An 18,789-nucleotide genomic window follows, 5' to 3' on the forward strand; every position below is an offset into this window, starting at 1 on the left:
TGTCTTGGGCACGATGGGGGTTCAGCGACTTGCTGATCGTCGCCAAGCAATCAATAATCCGAATCACCAGCATGTGGGGGTAGTAGATGTTTGAGAGTGACGTTATTAATGGAGACAATGGTACAGGCAGGTTTCGCACCCTGTATTTTTTTTTAATTTTTTTTTTTGCTATTCATTGAATTCCACGGCGAGATGGACACAATGTCGAGAAAGAAGAGCATGCGGCGCACCTATGACAGTAGCACCGCGCGCCATGCTGGATGCAAAGCCAGCGGCAGACGCACAGCAGGCGGAGGTGCCGAATGTAGTGCTGAGCGAATTGGTCGCGTCGAATTTCAAGCCCGAAGACTACTTGAAGCGCACGCTCAAGGCAGTGCCCGAGAAGAGCATCCGGCAGTTCCGCAAGGCGCTGGAGGACTCGCGCAAGCTGACGGCGCGAAACCTGCAAAAGAACGTGTACCGGAACTACGAGAGCTTTGTGTTTATCTCCAAGGAGATCTCAGGAATGGAGCGCGACATGCAGCTGCTGCGCGAGCTGCTGTATAATATCAGCCAGGTGGGTGACGATTTGATTGAGGAGGAGACAGAGGAAAACCTGGGGCGGCGGCGTACGCTGCGCATGAGCATGGCGAACCAGCAGGATATGTTCAAGGAGCAGCTGGCCAAGGTGTGGCGGTCGGTGCAGGATGCGCAGCGGATTTGTGCCGTTTGCGCCGAACCGGCACGTGATTGGCGAAATCAAGGGCATTGGCGAGCTCAGCCCGTCGACGCTGGCCGCGCGGCAGAAAATCGACGTGGTTGTGCTCAACGACATTCTGCTGCTGGCAGTGCGGCGCAAGCGCGGCAACTACTCGCAGGCAATTCCGGTGGCCGACCGGGCATTCAACATGGCCGATGTATCGGTCGAGGACCTGGGCGACTCGCCGCGCATGGCCAATCTGGTCAAGCTGGTGAACCGCGCCGAGACACTGATCTTTGCCTTTGCGCATATTGAGTCCAAGAAGGAGTTTGTCATGCTGATTGACCACGCCAAATCCACGCTGTTCTCGCTGGACGCCATGCCGATGCCGCCGGTACGCGACCTCCCGGCCCGCTCAGTCAAATCAGGGGCGTCCGGGCAGCTGGGCAGCATTGCCGAGGACGAGGCAGGACAGTGGGAGCGCCGGCGCCAGGGCTCGGTTCGATGAGATGCTGGATGCGCTGGACATCCATATTGCTCGGCGCGAGTTCGACGAGTCGACAGCGCTGGTGCTGAAGCTGAAGCAGCGGCTGGAGGCGGCGGGCAAGGGACCGGAGGCTGTGCGCGAGGCCGTAGAGGCGCATGTTGCGGAGCTGGCGCGGCTGATATTGGCAGATCTGCTGATTCCATGCTCGCCGCGCAAGCAGGTGGCAGGCAACGTCTCCCTGCTGCACCGGCTGGGGTGGGACAAGGAGGCCAAGGAGGCATTCCTGGCGTCGCGCAGCGCGACCATCAAGAACCGCACGCGGCAGCTGAAGCTCGAGGGCAACACGCGGCTGTATATCCGCGAGCTGGCAGTGGTGTATTTCCGCCTGATCCGCAACACCTGCGAGTGGTATTCAGAATTCTTCCAGGACCCGACCATGATCTCGGCGCTGATCGCCTGGGTGCGCCAGGAGATGGCCGGGTATGCGGCGATTTTCCGCCGCCACGTGTTCCACGAGACGCAAAAGTTCCAGACCATCGCGTCGTGCCTCAAACATACGCTGGTGGAGGTCGAGATTCTGGGCCACGCCGGGCTGGATCTGAAGTTCATGCTGGACCAGGAGTTCTTCCCGGACCTGACCGGCTGCATCCGCAGTTACGAGACCCGGTGCATCGCAATGTTGGGAAAGGCCGTCGCCGAGGACTCGCTGGCCATTGCCAGCAAGATCACGGCCGGTACGGAGGAGCTGGCAAAGGTGTTTGGCAAGCAGATCCCAATCATTGCCGCTGTTAGCAAGCTTGACGAGGTGCTGACGGACTTTGGCAACGAGCTACGGTACATTGTGCGCGACTCGCTGTACGGCCAGTCAGTAGCCAGCGTCACCGCCATAATCGAAGGCGTGCTCAAGCACCTCCTGACGGCACTGCGTCGCGGCACCATCACATATGCACAAGAGTTCGCATTGCTGGTCAGCACACAAGCCATTGTGAGCTGGGTGATCCCACGCATCGGCTACGCAGCTCGACCGGGTGTTTGGGCGCACCGTCACCGACATCCACAACCTGGAGCAGCGGCTCGAGGCCTTCCCGCTGTCCCTACAGGACGTGTTCTGCCAGAAGCAGTCACTGGCGATTGCCCGGGCGACCTTTGACTTTGTCACCACCGATTTCAACAACGACAGCACGGTGACCGACGCAATGACGCCGTCGCAGGAAATGGAGCGGCTCTTGCTGCGGCTTCGGCGATGTGGCGCGCGCGCTCGACAGCTGGCCGGCTTTGCCCAAGCGCACAGTCCTGAGCGGCATCATTGACTGCCTGTTTGTGCAGATGATTGAGCCGCGCAACTGGGAGACGGCGGCAGGCGAAAAGCGGCCGGTTCAGCCATTTCGGCGTCCACCGGCTTGTGCTCGACATTCATTTTCTTCTGCGCGTCTGCGGCTCACTGGTCTCCAAGGGCACCAACGACATGGCCAACCGGGTGTGCGAAAAGGGCCTGCGCGCGTACTTTGCCGCTAACCGCAGCAAGGGGCTGGAGATGAAGAACCGCCCGTGGTATGATGCCAGGGTGCTGGTGACGATGCAGAGGCTTGGGTTTGCCTTCCCCGAGTTTGGCCACGGGTTCGAGCACCGCGCACAGCAGAGCTTTGAGGGTGCGCCGCCCAGCAGAGGCAATACCGCGAGCCCGGCCACGCCGGTATCGGCGACTGGCGGGCAGTTCTCGAGGACGCAGTCCCACCAGTCGGCGGCTGACCCTGCGCCGCAGTAACAGCACCGAGAGCCAGAAAATGTGGTGTCGGTACACACTGCAAATCCTTTTTGCAAGGGACACCAGCAGTTCTGCCATGTGAGGCAAGCAGTGTGACATGGGGCATTAATTCGTGCAGTAGTTTCAAATCAAGTTTTATTCCAACGGTGACTCCATGTGACGCGGTTTATTCGCGCCTTTATACCAACGTTGTGATAATAGCGATATTTGTTTTTCCTCTTTAGTTTCCCTAGCACCTTTCTTCCTACACTTTTCCTTTCCTTTCTACGTTCATTTTGGTAGTGAGCCAAATGGTGTGGCAGCTGGCAAACCTTTGTCATACGTCGTCGAATCATACAATTTGTCATTGGTGAGTGCACAAAGGGCTCCACAGACATTGCAGCCTTTGACAAGCAGTACTACAGGGATCGGGCAAAGGCGCTATCGCCACTGCTGTGCGTTTGCCGCGAGTGGTACCAGCTTTTTCTCCCTGCCCTGTACATGCATTACATTATCACCATCGACAACAACAGACATACTGGCAACCTGAGCTTGGCAGCATCGCGGCTAATACACACGCTCTACATTGAAGTATTGCCCACAGTGTCCTCCAAGCAGGCCATCCCAGCACTAGCATCCATTCTCTCCGATGGCGTATATTCATTCCACACGGTGATTGTCGAGGCGGATCTTGTGGAAGACCCAGCAACACAAACGACCACTCAGCCCTTATTCATATGCCAAGGCCTGTCAGCAATCTACCTGAAAAGCGCAAACACCGCGGTTCACATGCCTCCAAACACCGGCTGCGCAAGGCATCGCTAGGTCCCTTTCATGCCTCAAAGGGTACGCTGCGGTGGCAAACAACTACGCAGAAGCTGAATATGTTTTGCCTGTGGTTATTTCGGAACTGGCCACGCCAACCTCGCTAATGTTTACTAGCCTGGACGCCCAGGCGAACGCCTATGAGTTGGTACGGCGGTCCGCCCGCACGCTGGTTTCGCTTACCTTCCTGATGTCGTCATATACGGCCCTGCGGAGAGTCCTATACGGCACCAAGTCTTTGCCCATAGTGTTCCCGCAGCTGCAGAAATTGTGCGGCACATTGGAAAACGGCAGGTGGTTTGCGATCCCTTTAGGCACATTCCCCAGGCTGCAAATGCTCTGCGATAAATTGCATTCTGCGTGGCAGCAGCGGGCCGGCGGCACAGCACATGCACTGGCCAGCCTGGTGATGCAGATTGAGCTGCCTGAATTGACCACGCTGGCAACGCATACCGCGGCGGGCATGGATCTGGTGCCGGCGAATGTACCGAATCTTAGGTCGGCTGAATACTCGATCCAGCCGTTTTCGGCCGAGCGGCTGCGCGATGAGGCTGTGTCGGCACAGCTCCACAGGTTGTTGCTACTGCCGCATCTGCACAGACTGCTTCTGCACGACCAGATCCCGACCGTGTCGGTGCGTACCGACCAAGTGGATCTGTGGCATTACGAGTTGCGGTATTTGAATGTAGGGTTGATCACAGTGTCGTTTGGTAGCGCCATTAAGCTACTCCGCAGCTTGCAGTGGCTGCAAACTTTGGTCTGCGCGATCAGCGATTTAGTCTCGGTTGCCGGAGGACGTGCCAGGCGACCAGGCTCTAAGCAACACCTTGCATACTTTGGCAATGTACGTGATCCGCAACAAAACTCTGATCATCGACCGGCGGCCATCGGAGGTCATCCTGGCACGGCTGCCGCAGCTTGCGCTGGTGCAGGTCCAGGCTGACAGCCTGGCAGTCGATGGGTACTTGCGCGGGCTCGGGCAGCAGCTACGATTTCCGTGGTCGCAGGATGTGGCCGAACGCGTGTCCGTGGTGGAAACAGATCTGTTTGAGCGGGCGACATGAAAACAAAAATTGCATTACTAATAAATTTTTTCACAGTCGGCGCACCGGGATGTTCAGACGCTGGTTGCGCTGCCAGAACGCCATTAGGATTTCCGCCAGCTGCTGCGGCAGGTCCTCCTGGATTGTGTGGCCGGCTGAAGGCAGAACCTCGAGCTGGAACTTGCCCTGCATTTGCGCAATCAGCAACTCCTTGTCCAAGCGGTCAGTGCCCGCCAGAACCAACAGTCGGGCTGCAGGTGCCGTGACAAATGCCTTCGACAGGCCCTGGTACCAGCCGCGCCAGAACGGCTCAGGTGGGCAGAAGGTCCGTGCGCCACACATACTTTTTCGGTTCAATCTCGCGCACCAGCGACGGCACCGAGAGCCGTGCCGACTCCACACTGTGGATGGCGCCCGAGTCGATGTGCCAGGCTATCGCCTGCTCCACTGACGCAAAGCTCTGCGGCCGCATACTGATGAACACCGGGATCGCATGCAGCGAGTCCATTGCCGAGCCCTCGACAATATCGACCAGAGCCACGCCTAGCACATGCTGCAGCCGCTTCGCACTATGTGCTGCCACCGCTCCGCCCATACTGTGCCCCATCAGCACCACGTCGCGCGCATTGCCTGGAAACATCTCCTCGAACACTGCAATTTGGTCGTTCACCAGTTGCGCCAGGCTCAGGTCATCGTGTGGGCCTGTGGTATCCCCGTGGCCGCGGCAGTCCATGGCTACTATGGAGCATGCGGGGAGGTTGGCGGAAAGGTGCTTGGCCAGTAGCCCGAATGTCAGGCCCGAGTGGCCGGCGCCATGGTGCAGAATAAAGATCGGGCCTGTGTTTGTGTGCTTGCAGGAATACACATTGAAAGCGGTGTTGCCTACCTCTATCGACTGCTTGCTGTCAAAGTAGCTGGACCAGTCGAGCGGGTGCAGCATGCTTGTACTGGGCACGGCAGGGGCGGCAGGCGGCACTGGGATGGTTTGTGCTTTGAACATTGACTGCCACATTGACAAAAAGGTGTTTTAATGAGGAGGGCAAGGCGGAGTTGAAATGCAAATAGTGGAAGCCTGCATGGACTGGTGAGCTGGCCATTATGCCTAGCTCGGCTGGTGGGGCTGTCGGCTCTCCGAGCCGCATCTGATCATGGCTTTCTAGTATTAACAACTACAGGCTCTACACGTATCTGTAGAAGTCCCCAATGCAGTCACCCAAGGCCGCGCTGGCAATCCTGCACGAGCTAGACAAGAAGATTAAAATCTACGAAGGCTGTCCGTTCCATCGAAATCCAGTTCCAGGAGGATGTCGCACCAGAGCTGTTTGAGCTGTATACACAGTGAATCCTGAGGCATGCCGACTGCTCTAATGCTGCGCGTTGGGAATTCTATTTGCCATAGACAGCTTAGTATTTGCAGCTGAGTGAACACGCTTCAGCACTTTCGGTGTCTCTTGTATCATGCCACCACGGATCTAGAAATCAAGTTTACTTTCTGGTCCACCTAACAATTTATTGCACCATTGTGCCAAACAGGTGGCTGTGGGAATACGCCGTATATAGCGTAGAGTGGTGTGTGGACATAAGTCAGCCACACAAGCCATTCTCTAGTCCAGATAGTGTGTAGAAATGCATTTTATCTTCTCTAGCTTTCGTTATTTGCTTAAACACATCCAACAGCACGGTCAACTATGGCCATCTCACAATCAGTGGTCGAGGAAGAGACCAAGTGGGTCACAGCTAATGGTTATGAGTTCTACACTCGCCTGTTCAAGTCCGTAGTCCAGCCGCCCAAGGCCACCCTGCTGCTCATGCATGCGCTCGGCGACCGAGTTGAGAACTACACAGCAATGGCTCAGTACTTTGCACATGTCGGAATCCAGTTCTTTGGGTTCGACCAGCGCGGGTTTGGCAAGTCTGGGAGCAAGGCCGGTGACTTGGGAGACAACGGCGGTGTAGATAACGTTGTCAAGGACATTGCTGCCATGAACAGACTTGCTATGATCGACGGTGTGAAACATTTCATGTTTGGCATCTCGATGGGAGGCATGCACGTTCTCAACTACTGCCTGGTCCACAACCAGGATGGTCATATCGCTGGTATCATATCAGACGCACCTGCGCTTGAAAACTCTGGGCTCTTAGTACCGAGCGACGAGGAGGTCAAGAGCTGCGAAGAAGACTCTGCCAGCCGCAAGATCAAGAAAACCTGCGGATTTAAGCCCGAAGACGCTTTTTAACAACCAAGCGATAGTGGAGCAGTGGGAAAGAGACGACCTCTGTTTAAATTACTCTACCTTGGGTACTTTGGTCGATATGTATACTGTAGGCCCTCGCATTACTGCTCGCGCATCTGATTTCATCACGCCGGTGCTGCTGGACACATGCTGATGGTGACAGTATCACGGATCCGAATGCCACAAGAGAGTTCTTTGCTGGTCTGCCTGACAGTCTCGACAAGAAGCTCAAGATAATTGAGAACTGCCCTTTCCATGTGATTACCTGGCGTGGTTGGGCATGAGCTAGAGCTAGCTGACGAGTATACGCAATGGATTCTGTCGCGTGTGGAGAGGGATAGCTAGATAGCCTGTATAGCCTGCATAGTCAACTATACTTTCAATTCAACTATACTTTCAATATATCCAGCACTGGTGAGGCAGAGGAGCCTGCTTGTGGCAGATATTGCTTGAGCAGCGATTTGGCGCAACGTGCTTCCAGGACCTCGGTCTGTTAGATCCTAGCCCTGCGGCTTATTTTCGGACCATGCAAGCGGTTGCCAAGTACCATTTGGTTGCAATTTTAGAACTGATTGACATGGCTGCTGGTATGTAAATTGGCACTAGGATTGACTCTGCGCATATCTGAAAACTAAAAATAGATAGCATGCTGTGCTATTCCTTCTTAGATATTTGAGGATGCCATTTCGCTTGGCAGGCGGTGACGCATGGAACGGTTCAAAGGAAACTGCGTCATGCCAAGATTGGTACTTTCTGGTATGCAGTGCATCTTTGCATGTTATGATATCAGAATTCCATCTTCACCATCGATACTCATGGGGCGAGATAGACGTTTCTGCCAGCACCGACAGGTCAAGCGACATATAAAAAGCTAGACGTGACACCAAGGTATTCCTCGTTTCCATCAACAACTACATTTCGCTCCAGCATCTACACTTGCATCTGCATCGCCAAAAGCATCATCAAAAGCATCAATTCACCAAACCCAATACCAACTTTCAAGCTTGAAACAATGCGCGTCATTATCTCTGCCCCACTTGTCCTCTGTGCCGCACTTGCTGTAGCAGCTCCCGTCAATCATGCGCCTACCCACCAATCCGAAGAGTCATTCTATTGACCACCATATTTCATCTGCTCGCCACCATGGCCATGCTTCTACCCTTAGTGCCCTACCACCCGCACTCTTCAAGAAAGTGGCATATTCCCATGGGCCATGGGCCGGTGGTGATTCCATCTAAGCACTCGGCAAACCATGCGGGCGCAACACCAACCCTCTCCGTTGACTTCGAGGACATCATTGAAGATTTCTCTTCGGATGCTATCCTTGGACACGGATCTATTGAGGACCCCGTCGTATGATTTTGAAAGCCACCATCCGCACTCTACCACCCACCGGCACCTTCGGTGCTATCCCTACCCCTCCGTCGCACCATTTCCAAAACAAGGTCAAGGTCCGCCAGGTCGCTGAAGATGACATTGGCTGAAGATGATATGAGCGTCGATGCCTCTGAAGATACCCAAGACGCCGATCCTCTTCCTGATAACATCGGAAACGATGATATGGCATCCACTGACGATAGCAGTCCTAATGATGATCCTCTCGATGGCTCAGGCTGAGGATACTGCGTCCTCGGCCACCTCGCAAAAGAAACATGGCAAGAGCGGTAAAAAGCATGGCAAGAGCGACAAAAAGCATGGCAAGAAACACGACAAGGGCCATAGCAAGAAGGGAAAGGACAAGAAAGTCCGTCAGCTTGCCGACGACGAGACTGAAGGTGCCAGCGAAGACGCAGATATCCCTGTTGATACTGAATCCTCCTCTGATATTCTTGGCGAGGTCGGATATGGCCTCTGATATCCTTGACAACGACTCTGTTGAGAACTCGCCTGAAGACGCTACTGAAGATCCCATTTCATCAGCCACCTCACACAAGAAGCACGGGAAAGGGCGACAAGAAGAGTCATGGTAAGAAAAAGCACGGCAAGAAGCATAGCAAGGGCGACGGAAAGGGCAAGAAGGGTTCGTCAGATTGGCGAAGACTGTGTTGGATGCTACGGCTTCCCCTTTGGCGATCACATGGGACATGGTCCAGTAGTTCTTCCTACGCCCACTGCGCACCAGCCGCATCATAGCGGGCACAAGAACGGTCATTCCGATGTGAAAAAGAGCAAGAGCAAGCACGTCCGCCAGGTCGCTGGTGCCATCGAAGCCCTCGAGGGATTTGTTGGTGACCTGTTTGATGTTGGCATGAACAACGTCCAGAACGGAAACGAAAACAACCACCCACAGACTCCCGGAGCGCCCATTCAGATTGGGCAGATTGAAATTTAAATAATAAAGCACGCATGGAGTAAATTACGCAAACGGTGGCTATACCTGTAGAATCCTCCTCCAACACACATCGTGCATCAATAGGCTACTGATGGCTATAATCTAGCAACTATTTTGTGTCCTAACATTGACGCACGCAAAAGATTCACCGCGTATCGAAAACCTTGAATAAATGTTTGAACCTGAAGATAGCGGCAAATGTTCGTCCAATATATCTTCACCACCAATATGGCCAACATGATAATATAACGAACACACTAATTTCCAATGTCTATTGCCTGTCATGTATACAAGGAACATGATAGTGCTCATTGGCAAATGTGCACACTTGTCGAATATAAATAATGGAAGAGTTATCAGTCCACAAGTGCTCTTTATCCATTTTTCAACTGGCATCTGGGGGGAACCCGGCCTCAGGGCACCTGCAGGCGGACAGCCCTACCACAGAATAGAGGAGCTGTGGAAACAAGTCTTACTGGCTTATATACATAATTTGCGTGAATGCATATGGAGTGATGGAAGCAGGAGTGGACAAAGCATCCAGCGCATTGCTTACCGTACATACCTAAAGAACCACACCTCATCAGTGTACAGTCAGGTGGCCGATGTACTTCCTCGACATGTAATCTATGATCCTCGACGTTGCCCCTGGAGCTTCTCCACAGTCGGTATAGTGGTACGATATATGATACAGAACATGTAGTTGTGGGTGTTCTTTTAAAGGTTTTGCATTTAAGGATGAAATTGCAAAACTGAAGAGAATAGAAAAAGGGAGAGGAAAACTACAAGCGCAGTGTGGCACCCTTTTAGAATACTTTGCTGCTGCGACTCAGCTACCGTGCAGCAGTGGAACCTGAGCAACAAACTGTGATCAGTGTGATTACAGGGCTCTGGTTGACGTCTCCATTGTCTCGGCCGATGGAAGCTATGCTCGCTGTCGGTCGGTGTGATGGCTGCCATGGCATCGCTATGCTGGGCGTTATCAGCCGCGCAGCACCCCAGATGCGGCGTGAAAAGGGGCAAGAGATGCTTGTGGACCAACAAATCCTACACAAATTATATTAAAAAGCTACAATCAGATGCGGTTCAGAGAGCCGACAAACCCGCCACAGAGTTAGGCCTATAGCCCAGCGGGGATTCTCCAAGCCTCGGCAGAGGTGAATCAGGAAGCCTCTCTCCGCTTTAATCTGCCAAGACCTTAACCACTTGTGCATCCATTCCTGAGCCTTTTTTTTAGACCCTCTCCGAAAATACATTTAATGCTATAGCCATCCGAATGGACTCGTTCAAGCAGACAGCAGGCACATGGCCGCAGACGTCGTCGCGGCACGGGTCCCAAACACATAGTCCGCCCAGGTCGTTACATTCAGCTGGTAATTCGGTAAGCGGGTTCCACAGCGACAACGACGACCTAGTACCGCTTCGACAGCTGCGGGCGTCACAGGACGCACTGCAGCCAGAGCCCACAGACATGATCACTGGGTGGCTCTACAACGGGCCGCTGCAGCGGGCACGGTATGAGGATTTTTCGACAATCGATTGGATCTACGAGACGGCGAAGGCGCGGCGGAACCGGAGCAGCATGGCGGGGCAGGCGCGCGGCTGGCGTGGGCGCCTAAAGGTACTGTGGAATGCGTCACAGTCATGGATGGTGCTGCTGGCAGTCGGTGTCTTTGTCGGTATCCTGGCGACGTGTATAGCAGTGTCGGCGCAGTGGCTGACGGATATCAAGAACGGGCACTGCCGCACAGGATTCCATTTGAACCGGCGGTTCTGCTGCTGGCAGACGAATGCGTGTGCGGACTGGGAGACCTGGAGTGAGACACTGCATGTGCGGTGGCACTGGGTGGACTGGCTTCTGCAGTACCTTGTGTATGTGACACTGGCTATAGTGTTTGCGGCCGCCAGCACGTATCTGGTGACCGAGTGTGCGCCGTACGCAGCCGGCCAGGGCATCGCCGAGATCAAGACGATCATGGGCGGGTTTATGATGCGCAGGTTCCTGGGCGCCCGCACACTTATGGTGAAGTGCGTGGGCGTGGTGCTGGCGGTGGCTGCGGGGCTAAGCTTTGGGCAAGGAGGGCCCGATGGTACATATTGCGTGCTGTCTGGGCAATGTCTGTGCGCGACTGTTTGCTAAGTTGCGCAATAACGAAGGCCAGAAGACGCGAGCTGCTGGCGGCGGCTGCGGCTGCGGGAATTGCAGCGGCGTTTGGTGCGCCAATCGGCGGGGTGCTGTTCAGTCTGGAGCAGGTGTCGTATTATTTCCCAGCCAAGACCATGTGGCGGAGTTTGTTTTGTGCCACTGTGGCGGCGGTGACTCTCAAGGCCCTGGACCCGTTCCGCACCGGCAAGCTGGTGCCGTTCCAGGTCACATATGACCGCACCTGGGACCAGTTCGAGCTGCCAGGTGTTTGCACTTATCGGCGCCGTATGCGGGCTTCTGGGAGTGATCCAGAACCGCCTGGCATCACACCTGATGCAGGTGAGGAGGCGGAGCAGGCTGGCGGCGTTTGCGCGCGGCGAGGTCGTTGTCGTGGCATTGGCGACAGCCCTGTTGAGTTACCCGAGCGCGTTCCTGCGTGCCGACACCGTCGCATTGGTGTCGAATCTATTTACCGAATGTGCTGCTGCCGACTCGCAAGGCTTATGCAGCCGCGCAGACCGCTCTGGGAATGCCCTGGCCCTGGTGGTTACGGCGCTGGTGCGTGTGGTATTGACGGCGGTGGCCAGCGGACTGGCAGTGCCAGCCGGTATGCTGATGCCGTCGATGGGCGCCTGGAGCAAGCGTGGGCCGCGCTATGGGGATGGCGGTCCAGGCGATGCAGGAGAACCATCCGCAGTGGCGGGTATTTGCTGCTTGCAATCCTGATGTGCCGTGTGTGACGCCCGGCGTCTATGCGTTGGTAGGTGCGGCGGCGATGCTGGCTGCGACCACGCGCATGACAGTGACGGTGGTGGTGATTATGTTTGAATTGACGGGTGCGCTGATCTACGTGCTGCCGATTATGCTTTCCGGTGACTGTCGCACGCTGGACCGCCGACGCCTTCGGCAAGGCCTGGCTTCTTCGAGGGCATCATCCGCCTCAACGGTTATCCGTTCCTGGGCATGGAGCAGGAGGGTGTTTTGCATGGCAATGCCAGCGAGGCCATGGTAAGGGCGTCCGAGATGCAGGTGCTAGAGGCTGGCAATGAGACGTTGGAGGGCATACAGGAGATGCTGGCGTGCCAAATGTTCAGCGGGTTTCCAGGTTGTCAGATCGCGCCGGTCAATGGCGCTGGTCGGATATATTGCGCGGTCCGATCTGGCCGATGGTGGTTGAGCGCGCGCAGCGCTCCGGCAATTTCCTGTCGACCAGCCTGTGCTGCTTTGCGCGTATGCCGGATGGTGAGCCAGCCGTGGACTGTGCGCCCGTGGGTGGACCAGGCGCCGATGACCATCCATTACTCGATGGATATTAATGATGTTGCCGAGATCTTCCGTCAGCTGGGCGTGCGCTACGTGCTGGTCGCCCACCATTCGGTGCTGCTCGGCATCATCACCAAGAAGGATATTCTGCGTGCTATCCGCATGCAGGCCAGAGGCAACTTTGGCAAGCCGACGCTGATGAGCGTGCTGGCATGCGGGTCGGCCCGCCAGTGGACGCCGTTGCGCACGGCCGACCGCACGCCGGTGTTTTCGTCAGAGTCAGCTGTGATTAATTAAATTAATAGATCCTGAACACGCGCATTCAGCTTGATGGGAGGTTTCGTGCTCTCGCTTCTTGACGCGTCCTTGTCTTCACTGCGGAGGCCACTACGAGCACGCGTTCTCTTTTTCATTTCGTTCTCGCTTCTATATCCCCTACCCCTGGCCAATTTCAAAATTAGCATGCATATTAAGCGAATCACAATCCAGGGGTTCAAGTCCTACAAGGACGAGACAACCACTGATCCCCTGAGTCCCCACCACAACGTGGTCGTGGGCCGCAACGGATCCGGCAAAAGCAACTTTTTCTCTGCCGTGCGCTTTGTACTGAGCGACGCATACACAAACCTGGGTCGCGAGGAGCGCCAGGCCCTCTTGCACGAGGGCGCCGGCCAGGCAACAATGTCTGCCTTTGTCGAGATTGTCTTTGACAACACGGACAACCGCTTCCCGACCGGCAAAGACGAAACCGTGGTCCGCCGCACGATTGGCTTGAAAAAAGACGACTACTCGCTGGACCGCAAGAGCTCGACGCGTGCCGAGATCGCAAGCCTTCTGGAGAGCGCCGGCTTCTCGCGCTCCAACCCGTACTATATTGTGCCGCAGGGCCGGGTCACGTCCTTGACCCATGCCAAGGACAGCGAGCGCCTGGCACTATTGAAGGAGGTCGCCTGGCACGCGTGTCTACGAGGCGCGCCGCGCCAGCAGCCTGAAGATCGTTGAGGAGACCGAGCGCACGCGTCTGAAGATCGCAGGAGGACCTGGGGTTCATTGAGGAGCGCCTGGCCGAGCTCGATGCCGAGAAGGCCCAGCTCGACAAGTACCGCACACTCGATCGCGACCGCCGGGCCCTCGAATACGCCATTTACGCGCTCGAGCAGGAGGATGTCGCCGAGCAGCTCGATGAAATCGACGCCCGTCGCGAGCAGCTCGCGGGAAGCCGCCAGTGCCCGCCAGGAAGAATGCAGTGCTCTGGAGCTGCGCATTGCCGAGACGGAGCCCGCCATTCGTGCTGCCCGTCAGCAGCTTGAGATTCTGCAGATCGAGCGCGAGCAGCTCGCCACCGAGGCTGAGGAGCATGCGCGCACCCGCGCTAAGCTAGAGTCCGCCATCCAGGACCTCGAGATGGACCGATCAGCTGGCCGCCAGGGAATCACCGAGCTACGTCGCTCCGCCGATGCGCTCACCCGCGACGTGCGCGCGCGCGAAACCGAGCTGGCCCGTGTCGAGACCAACTATACACGCGCATTGCAGGCCGAGACTGTGCTGCGCCAGGAATTCGACTCCAACGACCGCCAGCGGCGCCTGCTACAGCAGAAACAGGGTCGCAGCGGTCACTTCAACTCGAAGGCCGAGCGGGACCACTGGCTGGACCGCGAGACTGTCCAGCTTTCTGCCTCAATCGAGCAGCTGCACGTGCAGTATGCGAGCGCCGAACAGGAGCAGGCTGATCTGCGTCAGCGCTCTGAGCAGGCCGCCGCCAAGAGCACTGCTGCGCGCGAACGTGCCGACCAGGGCACCGAGCGGATCAGCGAGATCCAGGCGCGCGACGTGCAGCTGCGCGAGCAGCGCGACGCAAAGATCTCCCAGCGCAAGGAGCTGTGGCGCAAAGAGGCTCGGCTTGAGAGCGAGCTGCATGATCTGAAGGACGAGCTGCGTCGTGCTGAGCGCAATATCGCTGGCACCGTCGATCCGGGCTACCAGCGAGGGCCTGGCTGCACTTGCCGAGCTGCGTGACTCGCTCGGCCTGCCCGGGATCCACGGCCCGCTGTTCGAGCTGTTTGACGTCGATGAGACCTACCGCACATGCGTCGAGTCCATCGCCGGCGCTAGCCTCTTCCACGTGGTTGTCGACGATGACGAGACGGCCACCCGTGTGCTGGCCGAGCTGAACCGCCGCAAGCTCGGTCGCCTGACATTCATGGCCGCTGAACCGCCTGCACCCATCCTCGGCCACGTACCCGGACGCCAGTGACGCAATCCCGATGCTCGGCCGCCTGCAGTACAACCGCCGCTTCCACAAAGCGCTGCAGCATGTGTTTGGCCGCACCATCATCTGCCCGTCGCTGGATGTAGGCAGCGGCTACGCACGCTCCCTGAACCTGACCGCAGTGACTCTGGAGGGCGACAAGGTCGACCGTCGCGGTGAGCTCTCTGGCGGCTTTGTCGCCCGCAAGGGCTCGCGTCTGCAGGCCGCCCGCTCGCTAATGCAGATCCGCACCCGTGTGCAGACCGCGCAGACGCAGGCAGAGCAGACGCTGGCGGCGCTGGCAGTGCTGGACCAGGAGATCACACAGCTGCATAGCGAGCTGCAGGCGCTGAGCGCGCAGCTGAATCAGGTAGGCAGCGACCGCGTGGCCGCCAAGCAGGAGCTCAAGCTGCTGGCCCGGGAGGAGGCCGAGCTGCGCGCCTTCGGCGAGGGTGCCACCAAGTCCCTGCAGACCCTTCGTGCCCAGCAGCTCACGTGTGAGGCCGAGCTCTCCGCCCTGCGCGAAGAGCGCGCACAGCCGTTCTCCCGCGGCCTGGATGCCACAGAACGTCAGCAGCTGGCGCAACTCGTGGCTCAGGTGGACGCGCAGGCTGCCGAGCTGGCAAAGCTATCGTCGGAGCGCGCCGACCTGGAGGGCCGCCGCAATGTGCTGCAGAACGAGCTTGCGCTGGGTCTGCATCTGCGCCTAGAGGAGGCGCGCGGGCAGCTGGCACAGGCTGTGGCCGAGAACCCCGACCAGGCGCTGGGTGTGCGTAGCCGTGAGCTGGCGAAGCTCGAGGAGCTGCAGCAGACGGTCAGCGAGCGGCTGGCTGGTGCGCACCGTGAGCTGGCGGCGAAGCAGCGCGAGATCACCGACCTAGAGATGCGCTTGACCGAGACACGCGCCAGCCTGGAGCGCGAGACGCGGCGTGCGCAGAAGGAGATGGAGCAGCTCGAGCAGTGCTTGGCACAGCGCAACCTGTACATGCAGAAGAAGAACGAGTACATGCGCAACATCCAGGACCTTGGCGTGCTGCCTGAGGAGGCGTTCCGCAGCTTCTCGCGAGCGCAGCTGCCGCGCCTGACGAAGAAGCTGCACAAAACGAACGAGAAGCTGAAACTCTTTGGCCACGTCAACAAGAAGGCCTTCGAGCAGTACACGATCTTTGCACGCCAGCGCGAGAGCATCCAGGAACGCAAGCGCGAGCTCGACCAGTCGGCGCAGGCGATCCACGAGCTGATCGAGCAGCTCGACCAGCGCAAGGACGAGGCGATCGAGCGCACCTTCAAGCAGGTGTCCAAGTACTTCCGCGACGTGTTTTGCCAAACTGGTGCCAGCCGGCCGCGGCGTGCTGGTGATGCAGCGCAGCACCGACCGCGCAGACATGCCGGTCCCTGACGACGATGACGAGCCGATGAGCTCCGGCGAGTCCGTTGAGAACTACATTGGCGTGTCGATCCGCGTCTCCTTCAACAGCACTACTGACGAGGGCTTGCGCATGCAGCAGCTGTCGGGCGGCCAGAAGTCGCTGGTCGCGCTGGCCCTGATCTTCGCCATCCAGAGGTGCGACCCGGCGCCCTTCTACCTGTTTGACGAGATCGACGCCAACCTCGACGCCGTCTACCGCACGGCCGTCGCTGACATGATCTACGAGCTCAGCCGCAACTGCCAGTTCGTCACCACCACGTTCCGCCCCGAGATGCTGGTCCACGCGGACAAGTTCTACGGCGTCACCTTTGAAAACAAGGTCTCGCATATTACTACCATTGCGCAGGACGCCGCCGTGTCGTTTATTGAGGAGGCGCAGCCGTCGTAATGTTTTTGTGCTACCTGATTTTTTTTTTCCAAAAACAGTATTTCCATGTCCACCTTACCGCATGCATTACCATATGTTGTGTGCTGAACACGCGTCATCCTATTCATTCCAACATGCAAACCCGTTTTCTGCATGTGGGGGATGGGCCAGCCTTGGCATAGGTCTCAGTGCGGACTCCATCCCCTCGCAGCCCATTCGCCTCTTTTCACACATAGATGACACCCCCACGAGGCGGAGACAGTGAAAGGGGGCGATCGCAGCGAAAGAAGCGAAACACATGGTGTTGTTGGATTTGCATCGCCAAAAAGGAACTGTGGAACAGGGACTCGCCTTGTTTCTTTCCTCTGCTTTTTCTGATATATTTAGCTAGACGCGTAACGGACCTTCTCTTTTCACTCCTCTTTTCTACATTAGGTACAATATCTTGTTCAGTGCTGGCACTATGAAGACATCCACGCAGCTCCTTGCCTTTGCCGTGCTCGGCGCCCTGGCCGCTCTCTCCACGGCTGCACCGCAACAGCCGATTACACGGATTGGCCACGCCGAGGTATCGGCAACGCATGCGACCACCCGGGAGACTACCGGGACTACGGAGACGGAAAAGACCACGGAAACGGAGAAGACCACGGAGACGAAGAAGACAACGGAGACAAGTCAAGAGACTGATGAGAAGCCTGAGAGCACAACGCATAAGAGCCGGACTACCAAGGCGTCTGAGGAGGCGACGAGCAAGCGGGCCACGCGGACCACGTCCAGCGAGGAACCAAGAGTCTATTGAAGACACTCCCGAAGGAAAGCTCGGCAGCGCCGATTACCTCGACGGAGTTTGTCGACCAGACAGGAGACTGTCACAGCGACGTCGACGCAGAAGACTCTGCAGAGCCCCACTGGTTTCAACTCTGCCAGTGGCCTAGGGGCCAAGCTGTCGGTAGCGGTTGCGGGCCTGGTTATTGCAGGATTCATGTAAAGGCGCCTTTACCGCTCGTTTTTTGTTGAAAATACATTTCTGCCTATAGCTGTTTATTCTATTTTTTTTCTCTTGGACCGCCATGAAGGGATCATTTTCCTCCACACCTTATGTCCTATTGCTCGCGCCCTGGAACCCCGCTCAGACCGGGGAACCTATTGAGACTTTCGGCCCAAAGGGGTCCACGGTCCCTGGAAACAGCATATACACGTGATTCTTGTGCCGACCGGGATCCAGGCGGCTCTGCTCCTGTTTGCTCGCAATTGTGCGCGACAAACAGACCCCCTCACCTCCCATCAAATGTTTACAAGCACAACTGAGTGTCAGTGCTCCAATAGCCCCTACAAATGTTTACGGCCCAGAGTGCCAGTGCCCAAGCACATTAGCCGCATGATTAGCCACTATATAGAGCCGATCATTTGCCGGCGGTGACGCGACACCCTGAAACCTCCCGGGTCCATTTCACTTAAATACCTGCTCTCTTTTCGCCAAGCCAGCCCTTGGCGAACTGTGAGCCAAATAAACTACCTTCAGCAGATACTGCTTTCCCCCTCCCCACCACTTTCTTGAACTTAATAAGCCCGTGTCCAATATTCCCCTGGATTTCTCCCGCAAACCCCAAGAATGAAGATTTGCTCGACTGCACTCGTGGGCTTGGCTGTTGCGGCATGTGTTTCGGCGCAGTCCTCGTCGCGCACGAGCAGCTCGGCTGCGCCGACCAGTAAGGCATCGTCGTCTGGCAAGGAGTCGCATAGCGGGGGCTCCAAGTCCTCATCGTCCTCATCCTCGTCCTCGTCTAGCTCGGCGGCCGCCCCGCCCCTGCTGACCCACGGACAGAGCGGACTGGTTACTGTGGCCATGGCTGCGGTTGCGGCTGCCGCCATCGCATACTACTAAGTGCTGTAGGACACCGACTCTAGTATAAATCTCCTTTTCTTTAAACAAATGTCTATACCGTATGTGACAGGGAGTTACCTCGCAGAACAATGTATCTAGTGATAGGA

At 56.9% G+C, this 18,789-nt stretch overlaps 9 protein-coding genes across 9 annotated transcripts; 5 read left to right on the plus strand and 4 right to left on the minus strand.

Annotated features, from left to right (window-relative positions):
• Nucleotides 1–156: 156 nt before the first annotated feature.
• DL89DRAFT_281382 (uncharacterized protein) lies at nt 157–2,316 on the plus strand (the record flags this gene model as incomplete). The annotated part of the gene is made up of 3 exons (XM_040889641.1): nt 157–667; nt 744–1,073; nt 1,099–2,316. Exons 1-3 carry the CDS (start codon nt 233–235, stop codon nt 2,314–2,316), a joined length of 1,983 nt encoding a protein of 660 aa, XP_040745992.1. The 5' UTR covers nt 157–232.
• A 1,525-nt stretch (nt 2,317–3,841) lies between these two features.
• Nucleotides 3,842–4,799, plus strand: DL89DRAFT_290514 (uncharacterized protein; the record flags this gene model as incomplete). The annotated part of the gene is made up of 2 exons (XM_040890088.1): nt 3,842–4,445; nt 4,540–4,799. The coding sequence occupies 2 exons, from the start codon at nt 3,842–3,844 to the stop codon at nt 4,797–4,799; spliced, it is 864 nt and encodes a 287-aa protein (XP_040745993.1).
• Nucleotides 4,800–4,829: 30 nt separating this feature from the next.
• On the minus strand, nt 4,830–5,718 carry DL89DRAFT_273941 (protein phosphatase methylesterase; the record flags this gene model as incomplete). The annotated part of the gene is made up of 2 exons (XM_040889123.1): nt 4,830–5,087; nt 5,119–5,718. 2 exons carry the CDS (start codon nt 5,716–5,718, stop codon nt 4,830–4,832), a joined length of 858 nt encoding a protein of 285 aa, XP_040745994.1.
• Nucleotides 5,719–6,566: 848 nt separating this feature from the next.
• DL89DRAFT_264866 (uncharacterized protein) lies at nt 6,567–7,671 on the plus strand. The gene is given in 5 exon segments (XM_040886412.1): nt 6,567–6,937; nt 7,005–7,145; nt 7,204–7,269; nt 7,298–7,384; nt 7,402–7,671. 4 exon segments carry the CDS (start codon nt 6,626–6,628, stop codon nt 7,355–7,357), a joined length of 579 nt encoding a protein of 192 aa, XP_040745995.1. The 5' UTR covers nt 6,567–6,625; the 3' UTR covers nt 7,358–7,384; nt 7,402–7,671.
• Nucleotides 7,672–8,484: 813 nt separating this feature from the next.
• DL89DRAFT_80731 (uncharacterized protein) lies at nt 8,485–9,266 on the minus strand. Its single transcript, XM_040892094.1, has one exon. The coding sequence runs from the start codon at nt 9,162–9,164 to the stop codon at nt 8,598–8,600; it is 567 nt and encodes a 188-aa protein (XP_040745996.1). The 5' UTR covers nt 9,165–9,266; the 3' UTR covers nt 8,485–8,597.
• Nucleotides 9,267–10,588: 1,322 nt separating this feature from the next.
• Nucleotides 10,589–13,124, plus strand: DL89DRAFT_264867 (uncharacterized protein). Its single transcript, XM_040886413.1, has 7 exons — nt 10,589–11,394; nt 11,423–11,461; nt 11,502–11,754; nt 11,795–12,097; nt 12,129–12,340; nt 12,418–12,612; nt 12,742–13,124. Exons 1-7 carry the CDS (start codon nt 10,816–10,818, stop codon nt 13,048–13,050), a joined length of 1,890 nt encoding a protein of 629 aa, XP_040745997.1. The 5' UTR covers nt 10,589–10,815; the 3' UTR covers nt 13,051–13,124.
• A 14-nt stretch (nt 13,125–13,138) lies between these two features.
• On the plus strand, nt 13,139–16,864 carry DL89DRAFT_264868 (putative chromosome segregation protein SudA). The gene is made up of 7 exons (XM_040886414.1): nt 13,139–13,698; nt 13,724–13,798; nt 13,824–13,950; nt 13,973–14,718; nt 14,741–14,989; nt 15,036–16,316; nt 16,366–16,864. The coding sequence occupies exons 1-7, from the start codon at nt 13,216–13,218 to the stop codon at nt 16,816–16,818; spliced, it is 3,414 nt and encodes a 1,137-aa protein (XP_040745998.1). The 5' UTR covers nt 13,139–13,215; the 3' UTR covers nt 16,819–16,864.
• Nucleotides 16,865–16,992: 128 nt separating this feature from the next.
• DL89DRAFT_80766 (uncharacterized protein) lies at nt 16,993–17,702 on the minus strand. The gene has a single exon (XM_040892095.1). The coding sequence runs from the start codon at nt 17,507–17,509 to the stop codon at nt 17,024–17,026; it is 486 nt and encodes a 161-aa protein (XP_040745999.1). The 5' UTR covers nt 17,510–17,702; the 3' UTR covers nt 16,993–17,023.
• A 637-nt stretch (nt 17,703–18,339) lies between these two features.
• DL89DRAFT_264869 (uncharacterized protein) lies at nt 18,340–18,752 on the minus strand. The gene has a single exon (XM_040886415.1). It carries the CDS (start codon nt 18,667–18,669, stop codon nt 18,358–18,360), a length of 312 nt encoding a protein of 103 aa, XP_040746000.1. The 5' UTR covers nt 18,670–18,752; the 3' UTR covers nt 18,340–18,357.
• Between the last annotated feature and the right edge of the window lie 37 nt (nt 18,753–18,789).

Source organism: Linderina pennispora, assembly GCF_002104995.1.
Source record: "Linderina pennispora strain ATCC 12442 chromosome Unknown DL89scaffold_2, whole genome shotgun sequence".
In the NCBI taxonomy this organism is placed as follows: Eukaryota; Fungi; Kickxellomycota; class Kickxellomycetes; order Kickxellales; family Kickxellaceae; genus Linderina; species Linderina pennispora.

Excerpts from the sequence above, each read along its gene's own strand:
- DL89DRAFT_264866 (XM_040886412.1), top strand. The coding sequence starts at position 6,626 with ATGGCTCAGTACTTTGCACATGTCGGAATCCAGTTCTTTGGGTTCGAC. Across the intron at positions 6,938-7,004 it reads TAGTACCGAGCGACGAGGAG|ACGCTTTTTAACAACCAAGC; the intron begins GTCAAGAGCTGC and ends TTAAGCCCGAAG. Across the intron at positions 7,146-7,203 it reads CATCTGATTTCATCACGCCG|TTCTTTGCTGGTCTGCCTGA; the intron begins GTGCTGCTGGAC and ends GCCACAAGAGAG.
- DL89DRAFT_80731 (XM_040892094.1), bottom strand. The coding sequence starts at position 9,164 with ATGACCGTTCTTGTGCCCGCTATGATGCGGCTGGTGCGCAGTGGGCGT.
- DL89DRAFT_264867 (XM_040886413.1), top strand. The coding sequence starts at position 10,816 with ATGATCACTGGGTGGCTCTACAACGGGCCGCTGCAGCGGGCACGGTAT. Across the intron at positions 12,098-12,128 it reads CGGACTGGCAGTGCCAGCCG|CAAGCGTGGGCCGCGCTATG; the intron begins GTATGCTGATGC and ends GGGCGCCTGGAG. Across the intron at positions 12,341-12,417 it reads TGACGGGTGCGCTGATCTAC|GGCATCATCCGCCTCAACGG; the intron begins GTGCTGCCGATT and ends GGCTTCTTCGAG.
- DL89DRAFT_264868 (XM_040886414.1), top strand. The coding sequence starts at position 13,216 with ATGCATATTAAGCGAATCACAATCCAGGGGTTCAAGTCCTACAAGGAC. Across the intron at positions 13,699-13,723 it reads GCCTGGCACTATTGAAGGAG|GCGCGCCGCGCCAGCAGCCT; the intron begins GTCGCCTGGCAC and ends CGTGTCTACGAG. Across the intron at positions 16,317-16,365 it reads TGTCCAAGTACTTCCGCGAC|CGCAGCACCGACCGCGCAGA; the intron begins GTGTTTTGCCAA and ends CTGGTGATGCAG.
- DL89DRAFT_80766 (XM_040892095.1), bottom strand. The coding sequence starts at position 17,509 with ATGCGTTGTGCTCTCAGGCTTCTCATCAGTCTCTTGACTTGTCTCCGT.
- DL89DRAFT_264869 (XM_040886415.1), bottom strand. The coding sequence starts at position 18,669 with ATGGCGGCAGCCGCAACCGCAGCCATGGCCACAGTAACCAGTCCGCTC.